This window comes from Acinonyx jubatus, chromosome E3, assembly GCF_027475565.1.
Source record: "Acinonyx jubatus isolate Ajub_Pintada_27869175 chromosome E3, VMU_Ajub_asm_v1.0, whole genome shotgun sequence".
In the NCBI taxonomy this organism is placed as follows: domain Eukaryota; kingdom Metazoa; phylum Chordata; class Mammalia; order Carnivora; family Felidae; genus Acinonyx; species Acinonyx jubatus.
Genome location: NC_069398.1, coordinates 17,335,372 through 17,347,530, shown reverse-complemented (window position 1 = coordinate 17,347,530; position 12,159 = coordinate 17,335,372). Strand labels below are relative to the sequence as shown.

The window sequence follows — 12,159 nt, the reverse complement described above, 5'->3', positions numbered from 1 at the left end:
CAATAGAACGGATCAACGAAACCAGGAGCTGGTTCTTTGAGAAGGATCAACAAAATTGATATACCTAGCCAGACTCATCAGAGAGAGAGAGAGAGAGAGCGAGAGAGAGAGAAGACTCAGACAAACAAAATCAGAAATGAAAGAGGAGAAATAACAACAGAAGGGCACCTGGGTGGCTCAGTTGGTTGAGCGTCCGACTTCAGCTCAGGTCACGATCTCACGGTTCGTGAGTTCAAGCCCCACACTGGGCTTTGTGCTGACAGCTCAGAGACTGGAGCCTGCTTCGGATTCTGTGTCTCACTCTCTCTCTCTGCCCCTCCCCTGCTCGTGCTCTGTCTCTCTCTCTCAAAAATAAATAACCATTAAAAAAGAAAGAAAGAACAACAGATACCACTGAAACTCAAAGGATTGTAAGAGAATATTATGCAAAATTATATCAACAAATTGGACAACCTAGAAGAAATGGATAAATTCCTAGAAACAGATAATCAACCTCCCAAAACTGAACCAGAGAGAAACAGAAATTTGAACAGACTGGGGTGCCTGGGTGGCTCAGTTAGTTGAGTGTCCAGCTTTGGCTCAGGCCATGATTTCACAGTTCATGAGTTCAAGCCCCACGTTGGGCTCTATGCTGATAACTCAAAGCCTGGAGCCTGCTTCAGATTCTGTGTCTCCCTCTCCTTCTCTGCCTCTAACCTGTTCGTGCTGTCTCTTGCTCTCAAAAACAAGGAGACATTAAAAAAAAAAAAAAAAAAAAAAAAGAAAGGAAATTTGAACGGACTGATTACTAACAATGAAATTGAATCAGTAATCAAAAAAACTTCCAACAAACAAGTGTCCAGGACCAGATGGCTTCACAGGTGAATTCCACCAAATATTTAAAGAATTAATAGCTATTCTTCTCAAAGAATAGAAGAAGAAAAACTGCCAGAAAAAACAGAAGAGGAAGAAAAGCTTCCAAATTCATTCTATGAGGCCAGCATTATCTTGACACCAAAACCAGATAAAGACACTACCAAAAAAAAGAAAATTACAGGCCAGTGTCTCTGATGAACACAGATGCAAAAATCCTCAACAAAATATTAGCAAACTGAATCCAACAATACCTTAAAGAAATCATTCAGCACGATCAAATGGGATTTATTCCTGGGATGCAAGGGTGGTTCAATACTAACAAATCAATCAACATGATACACTGCATCAACAAAAGAAAGGATCAAAACCATACGGTCGTTTCAATAGATGCAGAAAAAGCATTTGACAAAGTACAATATTCATTCATGATAAAAACTGTCAACAAAGTAGGTTTAGAGGAAACATAACTCAACATAATCAAGGCCATATATGAAAAATTCACAGCTAACATCATCCTCTAAAACCTGAGAGCTTTTCCCCTAAGGTTAGGAACAAGACAGGGATGTCCATTCTCACCACTTTTATTCAACATAGTACTTTGAAGTCCTAGCCTAAGCAATCAGATAAGTAAAAGAAATAAAAGGCATCCAAACGGGTAAGGAAGAAATAAAACTTTCACTATTTGCAGATGACATGATACTATATAGAGAAAACCCTAAAGATTGCACTAAAAATTTACGAGCACTGATACATGAATGCAGTAAAGTCACAGGATACAAAATCAATACACACAAATATGTTGCATTTCTATACACTAACAATGAAGTAGCAAAAAGAGAAACTAATAACCCCAATTACAATTGTACAAAAAATAAAAAAAATACCTAGGAATACAATTAACCGAGGGAGTGAAAGGCCTGTACTCTGAAAACTATAAAACACTGATGAAGGAATTTGAAGATGACACAAAGAAATGGAAAGATATTCCATGCACACAGATTGGAAGAACAAGTATTGTTAAAATGTCCATACCACTCAAAGCAATCTACAGACTTAATGCAAAACCCATCAAAATACCAACAGCATTCTTCACAGAACTAGAACAAATCATCTGAAAATTTGTAGGGAACCACAAAAGACCCTAAATAGCCAAAGCCGTCTTGAAAAAGAACAAAACTGGAGGTATCACATTCCCAGATTTCAAGATATACTACAAAGCAGTAGTAATTAAAACAATAGGGTACTGGCACAAAAACAGACACATAGATCGATGGATCAGAATAGAAAACCTAGAAATAAACCCACAATGTTATGGTCAATTAAACTTTGACAAAGTGGGCAAGAATATCTAATGGAAAAAAGACAATCTCTTCAACAAATGGTGTTGGGGAAACATAACAGCAACACACAAAAGAATGGAACTGGACCTCTTTCTTACACCACACACAAAAATAAACTCAAAATGGACGTGAGACCTGAAACCATAAAAATCCTAGAAGAGAGTCCAGGCAGTGATGTCTTTCTGGATATGTCTATAACCACTTCTTTCTAAATATGTCTCCTGAGGCAAGAGAAACAAAAGCAGAAATAAACTATTGGGACTTCGTCAAAACAAAAACCTTCTGCATAGCAGAGGAAACCATCAACAAAATTTAAAACACAATGCATTGAATTGGAAAAGATATGTCTGCAAATGACATATCCAATAAAGGGGCAGTATCCAAAAATGTAAAGAACTGATACAACTCAACACCAAAAAGAAACAAAGAAAGAAAGAAAGAAAGAAGAAAGAAACCCAATACAAAATGGGCAGAAGACATGAACAGACACTTCTCCAAAGAAGACATCCAGATGGCCAACAGACACATGAAAAGATGCTCAGCATCACTCATCAGGGAAATGCAGATCAAAACCACAATGAGAGATCGCCTCATACCTGGCAGAATGGCTGATATCAAAAACACAAGAAACCACAAATATTGTTGAGGATGTGGAGAAATGGGAAGTCTGCTGCACTGCTGGTGGGCATGCAAACTGGTACGGCCACTGTGGAAGACAGTACGGAGTTTCCTCAAAAAATTAAAAATTGAATTACCATATGATCCAGTAATTCCACCATTGGGTATTTACCCAAAGAATATGAAAACGCTAATTTACTAATTTGAAAAGATATAGGAACCTCTATGTTTATTGCAGCATTATTTACAATGGCCAAATTATGGAAGCAGCCCAAGTATCCACTGATAGATGAATGGATACACAAGAGTGTGCGAGTGTGTGTGTGTGTGTGTGTGTGTGTGTACACGTCTACACAATGGAATATTACTCATCCATAAAAAAGAATGAAATCTTGGGGCGCCTGGGTGACTCGGTCGGTTAAGCGACCGGCTTCGGCTCAGGTCATGATCTCGCGGTCTGTGGGTTCGAGCCCCACGTCGGGCTCCGTGCTGACAACTCGGAGCCTGGAGCCCGCTTCGGATTCTGTGTCTCTCTCTCTCTCTGACTCTCCCCCGTTCATGTTCTGTCTCTCTCTGTCTCAAAAATAAATAAACATTAAAAAAAAAATTAAAAAAAAAAAAGAATGAAATCTTCCCATTTGCAACAATATGGGTGGATTCAGAGGATAGAATGCTAAGTGAAATCAGGTAGAGAAAGTCCAATACCACGTGATTTTACTCATATGTGGAATTAAAACAAAACAAAACAAATGAACAAAGAAAAAAGAGACAAACCAGAAAACGGACTCTTAACTATAGAGAACAAACTGATGGTCACCAGAGGGGAGATGGGTGAAATAGGTGAAGGGTACACGTATGCACCTGAAACTAATATAATGCTGCATGTTAACTACACTGGAATTAAAACAGAACAGCCAACAAGACACATCGATGAGTTAAACCTGGCCCCCGCAGTCAGGGATCCAGGAACCTCCCCGCTGGCCATACCTACTTCTTTAAAAAAATTTTAATGTTTATTTATTTTTGAGACAGAGAGACAGAGTGTGGAGCGGGAGAGGGACAGAGAGAGACGGAGACACAGAATCCGAAGCAGCCTCCAGGTTCTGAACTGTCAGCACAGAGCCCGACATGGGGCTCGAACCCACGAACTGCAAGACCGTGACCTGAGCCGAAGCGGGACACTTAACCTGCTGAGCCACCCAGGTGCCCCTGGCCACACCTATTTCTATTCATCACTGTATTTCTACCCTTATCTTGAATTCCAGCATAATTTTTTCAAGTCATAACTAGTAAATCCTCTCCTACATGCCCCTATTTTCTCCGGGTTGCTTTTTTTTTTCTTTTCCAGTTTGAAACATACTTTGAACCTGACCAAAGTGAGAAAAACAAAATGTGAAGGGTTCATATTCATTTTCTTAATATAATTATGTATTGATACAGTAACACAAAGTTAATTTTCTATCTAAAATTCATCTCTTTCATCAAAAACCTAAATAAAATAATTTTCTATGAAAATATTTCTAAAATACATTAAGACTTTCCTGTCTTCTTTAAAAGAGTGTGTTGAACATCACTTGGTCTTTTCTTGATACTAATGGTCAAAATTCTGGATAGAAATTGATCTATAATAGAGAAGATGCTGTCAGGAGCTATTACGGTTTTGTATCTTTCATTTGTTATTTTAAGTAACATCCTCTGTCACCAGAAGTATAGGATATGGTTTTGAAGACAAGGGCAGAGTCCCTCTCATCCTTTTCTGGCTTTTGTGAACCTCCTGGATTTTTGTTGTTGTTTTATTTTGTTTTTTACTTTATAGTTATCCTAATTTTGTATGACGGAGATGAGATTCTAACTTTGAATTTTAAAGCTCCTTTTTTGGGGGGTGGGGTGGGGGCGCCTGGGTGGCTCAGTCCGTTAAGCAACCGGCTCTTGGTTTCAGCTCGGGTCATATTTTCATGGTTCATGAGTTCAAGCCCCACACTGGGCTCCACGCTAACACCACAGAGCCTGCTTGAGATTCTCTCTCTCCTTCGCTGCTGCTCGTATGCTCTGGGTCTCTCTCTCTCAAAATAAAATAAATAAACTTAAAGACTTTTAAACGTTTTTTTATAGTCCCCAGTTCCAACTCACAAAGTGCAAATTATCTCCAAAACTTTCCTTCTGTACGAGGTAAACTGAAATCTTCAGTCCTTCCGATTCACAATCACTGGGAATTCTTTTGTTAAAGACTATGCTATCTCCTATATACAACTTCTGTATCTTAAAAATTAGCTCTGGGGCGCCTGGGTGGCGCAGTCGGTTAAGTGTCCGACTTCAGCCAGGTCACGATCTCGCGGTCCATGAGTTCGAGCCCTGCGTCAGGCTCTGGGCTGATGGTTCAGAGCCTGGAGCCTGTTTCCGATTCTGTGTCTCCCTCTCTCTCTGCCCCTCCCCCGTTCATGCTCTGTCTCTCTCTGTCCCAAAAATAAATAAAAACGTGGAAAAAAAAATTAAAAAAAAAATTAGCTCTAAAATATGCATTTCAAATATTCTACACGATTCTTACAGAATCAAAAATTGAGATCCACAGCTGTCTTTTCCCTAAAACTGGGGTTCTCAAACATGGCAAAATGTTTGCAAAATGTGGGCTACTTCAAACAAACAAACAAACATGCCTGAGCCCAAGCCCAGGATCAAAATCTGAACCTCTGGAAGATAGAACCTGTGCATTTGTGTTTATTTTATTTAGTTGTTAGCTTTTTACTTTTCATGTTGTGCTTACTGTAGATTTCTTATGCTGTTTGTAAGAAATAATAGAGAGAGAGAGATCCTATGTATCCTTCAGTCAGTTTCCCCCATGGTAGCATCTTGCATAATTAACGCACAAAAGCACAATCAGGAAATTGACATCAATATAATCCTACAGAGTTTTTAAAACTAGGTCTCCTTAAAAGGAAACTTTTCTTTTTTTCTTTGCTGATGCTTAGCTCTACTGAAGCGGCATATCCCCCTCCTTAATGTACTAGCTTTAAAAAAAAACAAAACAACTTTTTATTTTGAAAAAAAAGGTAAAACCCACAGAATATATATCTGAATACTATAATGGGAAGGGTATAATGAATACCCACATACCCTCCACCTACATTCATTGGTTCTTCACCAATTCTGGGCAGACCTGAGAACTGGAGCCTTCTCTTACATAAATAGAACAGATAGAATCATCAAATTCAGGAAATTTAACATCTATACAATATTATCTAATATAATATAGTTCATTTTCAAATTCGTTAATTTCCCAAAACCATCCTTAAATTTAGGGCAATTAGCACCCCCAACAGCCCCCTGCCACCCCCCCAACAAGGATCTCATGTGGCGTAACTGTGGTATGCTGTTAGCCTCTTTTTTGTTTTTTTTAATGTTTATTTAGTTCTGAGACAGAGAGAGACACAGCATGAGTGGGGGAGGGGCAGAGAGAGAGGGAGACACAGAATCCGAAGCAGGCTCCAGGCTCTGAGGTGTCAGCACAGAGCCCGACGCGGGGCTCAAACTCACAAACCGTGAGATCGTGACCTGAGCCGAAGTCGGCCACTCAACCGATTGAGCCACCCAGGCACCCCTGCTGGTCGCCTCTTTTATCTGGAATAACCTTTCTCACTTATGCCATTGGTAGTTTTGAAGCCTCCACGTGAGCTGTTTTGTAGATAGTCCCTCAATTTGGCTTTGTTTGGTTGTTTCCTCATTGGGTTTCATTTTTGAAAAGCATTGTTCATCAAGGTTCCCAGCTATGGGTTCACTGAGGAGACAGACATTCGGCAAAGGAGAGGTCTTCTCGATCATAAGCACAACTGACAGATGGCCACCTCTCAGCACCTTGCTTCCAGGCTGAACATCAATGATATTTACAACAGACTGTGCCCCTACAGAGAGCTGGGCACTTTGGGGAGCAAAAGCAGGCCAGCGCAATTCCCAGCCTAGGATTGTTAATTGCAAGGAATAAGGAGTCACGGGGTTGAGGTTTCCAGTCTGGGTTTCTCTGAGGGCTGGGTGAACAACGTCCTTTCTCTCGTCCTCAGTTTCTCCAAACTACAAAATGAGGACGAAAGTACCTAGCAGTTAACTCACAGGGTTAATGCAGTGATGGATGTTCCACACTCAGCACGGTGCTTAGCACTTAGTAAATGTTCATTTAATGTGAGCTTCTACCCACATGAAAAACTAGATCATTAAGTCAAATCTCACATGTATTGTTTTAAACCTAACGGGGGGGCTAGAGGTTTTCTGTTAAAGCCAAATCCTGTTGTGATCTTCCTATCCTACAGCCCAGCTGCTTGGCTGTGGCAAAGACCCCTGGCCCTTCATGGGGTTATGAGGCTGAAGTCCATCTTACCATTACATCCTGAATAGTTAAGAGGATCCTTTCTTTGTCTGCATTGCTGGCAGGGTCTGGTAATCCATGTGCATTCAGAAGGGAGAAATTAACATCACAGGGCTTGGTGCCGGTAGGAGACTTGGTACCCTAGGGGCAAGCAGAGAGAATGGGCGTGGTAAAAGCAATTTATGTCCCTGAAGATGCGCTGGGTCCCTCGTTCTCTCTGTTGGTCTCCATGCCTCCCGTCTGCCTCCTCACCGTCCATCATTCTCGGCTCTCTCTCCCAAAGCTGAGCTGGTCAACCTCATCCCTGCCTTACCCACACCACTGTAGGCACACAGTTAGTAAAGAGACCAGGATTCAAACTCAGGGCACCAACGACCTAGACACTGGGCTCAGTGAGTACCGAGATACGGCCTCCACATCTTGCTGAACAAAGAAAGTGGGGTATCAAATAGTGTGGATGGTATATAATCCCATGTATGTGGAAACAGCTATAAAAAGTAAAGGAAAACATGGTTCTCACTTGAAAGTTATTTAAATGGTAATCCAAAACAGAAGTACCCAAGCAACGGGATGGGCTTAAAAACAATCTTTCATTTTTTAAGCCTCGCCGTTGAAATTAATGAATGGCAAACTGGAGGGATTTGCTACAGGGCCCTCCCTGCTGGGAACCGGGTGGGATTCCCACGGGGGATGCCTGGCCAGTGATGGCACCCTCTAATCTCCACGATTCCCATAGGTGAGCCATCATGGGCCTCGGCAGAGTCCACACGTGGTGGACCTACTGGGGGCACACAGGCTGTGAACAGGTCTTCAGTTGTTTGTATGTGTCAGCAAATAACAATGACTTTAAAACATCGAATTGTAATCGTGGGCAAATATCCAGTTCATCCCACATCAGGATCCACACAATGGAGGCATTCCAGAAGATGGGGCGGCCAAATCTTCCCATCACCCATCGTGCTCGCAGGAAAAATCAAACAACTAAACTCAGGAATTACCACCACTCACTGGGGATGGGCCAGGACTGGAACATTCCAGATAAACCATCTCCTGTTGGATGTAATCAATACGTTACGTATGTAATGAGTGTAAGAAACTTTTATTCTGGATGGATACACCCATCTATGACCTCTGGGGCAGTGGGATTATGAAAAGACTTTTATTTTCTTTGTATGGGTTGAATTTTATTTTTTTAACTTTTATTTTTTATTTTAGACAGGGCGGGGGCAAGAGGGGTAGAGGGAGAGAAAGAGAGAATCCGAAGCAGGCTCCAGGCTCAGTGCGGAGCCCAAAGCAGGGCTCGATCCCACAACACTGGGATCGCGACCTGAGCCGAAATCAAAGAGTCAGCCGCTCAACCCGACTCAACCACCCAGACGCCCCAATACATTGTTTATTGTCTGTTTTATCTTCGGTGTGTGGAACGGTACCTGGGATCTGTCGCGGGGACCAGGCACCTGCAGTGCACGCACCTGTCTAAGGGGACAGCCGCTCCTCAGCTCCGACCGCTGCTGTCACGTAAGGATGTGGCTCCCAAACATTCGGATTTTTCAAGAGAAGCCCCAAATTCCCATTTTGACATGGACTCTCCTGATTCTTAAATGTCAGCTAGTAATTCTTTCGAAAACACCGTGCAAGTCAATGGGCTGAGGCCAACGGAGCATGTCTGCAGCATGCGGGTCTGCGAACTCGGAGCCCGAAAGAAATTGAAGATCACCAAGGGTATGATTGAAGGCAAACAGGCTGGTATGTTTCAACAGTGAAGGTCAGACGAAAAGTACACATGCGGACGCGGATTTCCTTTTGCTCTGCCTTGGAGCTGCGCTTGCAAACAGTGTGAGGTGGCTGAATATATTTAGCCACACGCTTTTCTTCTTTTTTTTTTTCCTCTCTAGTTCAGACTGCATCTCTTAAGGCTTCTGCCTCGGCCGAAAACGCGTGTTACCATTTCACTCTTTCGCTTCGCAGGAAAATAACTCCGAGGGGAAATTGACTGTGAAGCCTTACAGAGTGCCCCCTCAAGATGGGGAGAAAAAGGAAAGAAGGAAATACAGTCAAGCGCTCACAGTGGAGACAAGGCAGGGCGGGCAGGGCAGGGCCATGCTGCTGCTTCAGAGGGTGTGTGCACCCAGGAATGCTAATGGAGCTTATAGCTCGTGAGGGGCGGGCTGCCTTGTGCTGCAGGCAGCCTGGGGGCTTGCAAAGGAAGGAATATATGTTCACTTAACAGGAGGTACCAGAGGAGAAGAGGGAACTATCCCACTTTTTGCCCTGAAGGCATGCACACATTCCGTGCGGGGGGGGGGGGGGGGGGCGGGGGCGTGGCCGGGACTGGACCGGGCTGAACTTGGCTACAGACCGGCCTCCCAAGCGAACAGAAACTGATGGCTGTTGGCAGAGGCACGTACTCAGACCCTGAGCCGGGGGCCGTTCTGTTGTTCCAAAAGCAAGTGTGTACGTGTGTGAGCGCGTGTGCTGTGTTTGTGGTATGGGAGGTGGGTGTTAAAGGCAGTAAAGCCCACGCTAGAGTGTTGCCTATTGTAAAATCCCTTTAACAGGGACTGGGTAGGAAACAAGGGCACTGGGTTAAGTCCATAAAAACAGCGCCACCCCCCCCCCCCCACACAGGCCCCCTCCAGGAAGACAGAATTTCCAATTTACTTTTAGACTTTTGCAGCAGGGATGTGAAACAAAGCAACCCTTTGCTCTTTACCGGTCCTTCTTTTATGAGCAAAGAAGGAAATACAAACAGGCAAACACAACACAAGAATGTTTCCTGGACAATATTCCCACTTTTATGAGTGCTTTGCATTTCTTAAAGGCAGGGTTTGGTACGGGAGCGGCGTTCAAAAGCAAGATTTGGGGGGGCACCTGGGTAGCTCAGTCACTTAAGCTTCCGACTTCGGCTCAGGGCGTGATCTCGCGGTTCGTGAGTTCGAGCCCTGCGTCCGGCTCTGTGCTGACAGCTCGGAGCCAGGAGCCTGCTTCGGATTCTGTGTCTCCCTCTCTCTCTGCCCCTCTCCTGCTTATGCTCTCTCTCTCTCTCTCTCTCTCTCTCTCTCTCACACAAATAAATAAACATTAAAAACAATTTTTTTTTTTAACAAAAAGCAAGATTTTGCTCTTTTAGGGAGGCTATTGAATCTGCAGCCTGCACTCACAGCGGAACAAAGGCCCGGTGGATGGGATGGGGGATGGCCCGGGGGCCTCTGTCCTGTGGCGTCCCGGTAAGTTTGCTTCTATATAGACCTGGCGATGATCTCTGCACTCATTCTATATATAAAAGCGATGCCCTCAGAATAAAATCCAGCTATCTGGACTCGCCCCTCACAGCCCCCTCCACTCCCCTGCCCGGGGCTCATCGTGCCCTGCCTGGTCTGCCCCACACTCCCACCTTGCTCATGCTGTGCCTGAGCCTCATGTCGTCCGTGCTTGCTGTTCCCTCTGCCTGCAATGCTTTTCCCACCAGGTTTCAGTTGAACTGTCACACCTGAAGGCGGCCTTCCCGCCCTCTCTGCCGTGTCTGAACCTGCCCTCTCTCCCACAGTGTTCCACCTTCCTCTGTTTTCTTCGCAGAACATGACCATATCTGCAATTATTGCTTTATTTATCTCTTGGTCTATTCTTTTTTTTTTCAATTTTATTTTTTATTTCTTAAAATTTACATCTAAGTTAGCGAGCATAGAGTGCAACAATGATTTCAGGAGTAGACTCCTTAGTGCCCCTTCCCGATTTAGCCCATTCCCCCTCCCGCAACCCCTCCAGTAACCCTCTGTTTGTTCTCCATATTTAAGAGTCTCTTCTGCTTTGTCCCCTTGTTTTTATATTACTTTTGTTTCCCTTCCCTTATGTTCATCTGTTTTGTCTCTTCAAGTCCTCATATGAGTGAAGTCATATGATTTTTGTCTTCCTCTAATTTCACTTAGCATAATACCCTCCAGTTCCATCCACATAGTTGCAAATGGCAAGATTTCATTCTTTTTGATTGCTGAGTAATACTCCATTGTATATATACACCACATCTTCTTTATCCATTCATCCACCGATGGACATTTGGGCTCTTTCCATACTTTGGCTACTGTCGATCGTGCTGCTATAAACATGGGGGTGCTTGTGTCCCTTGGAAACAGCACACCTGTATCCCGTGGAGAAATGCCTAGTAGTGCAATTGCTGGGTCGTAGGGTAGTTCTATTTTTAGTTTTTCGAGGAACCTCCATACCGTTCTCCAGAGTGGCTGTGCCAGCTTGTGTTCCCATTTCGGTCTCTTCTTTATTGTCTACCCCCCACCCCCACCCCCACCCCGGAGTATAAGTTGCTTAAGAATAGGGCCCCCGTGCGTTTTGTTTGTTTCTGTGTCTCTGGTGCCAGGGACAGAGCCTGATGCTCCGAAGTGGGTGCCCAACCAACGCTTGCTGAATAGAAGCCCAGCACGCACTGTTGGAGGTCCCTGGATTTCACAGGTGACACGGCGGTTTGAGGAGGGGACTGAAACGCCCCCTTGCCTGCCTCATCAGCAGCTGCGCGGCTGTGGACTCTTGAGCTACAGTTCTGTGGGGCTTCTGGGCATGTCCGTGTGTGGCTTCTGCTGCCCCAGGGGGTGGGGTGATACTCAACATCTTTAACAGCAGGTGCATACATACAGTTGTGGCCAGGCTGAGTATCAGCTCTGCTCGCCTCCCCTCACACTCGGCCCCAGCCTCTCGGACCCCGGCAAGTGTCACTTCCTCTAGGAAGCCTTCCCGGATACCCTCTCTCCTGGGCCCACCACGCCTTGCCCCACCCCTCAGCAAGCTCTTGCGGTGGAGGGACTGTAGGCTGTTGCCTCTTTGGGGTTGGACGCCAGCCCTTCTGACACCTGGACACCGTGTGCCTGGAGGAACATCCAGCATGGGGCCTGGCCTGGGTGCTCGTCACGGCGTGGGAAAGGGAGGACAAGAGTGAAGGAACTTAGGGACAGAAGGAGGGAAGGAATAAACAGCTGTCACAAAGTG

At 44.4% G+C, this 12,159-nt stretch overlaps 1 protein-coding gene across 1 annotated transcript in view; it reads right to left on the bottom strand.

The window, feature by feature from the left end:
- Positions 1-12,159, bottom strand: part of KATNIP (katanin interacting protein) — a 194,434-nt gene that overhangs the window by 111,767 nt on the left and 70,508 nt on the right. Inside the window, exon 7 of the mRNA XM_027051144.2 lies at positions 7,180-7,308. Within this exon, the coding sequence (XP_026906945.2) occupies positions 7,180-7,308 (129 nt within the window). The remainder of the gene's footprint in view (positions 1-7,179; positions 7,309-12,159) is intronic.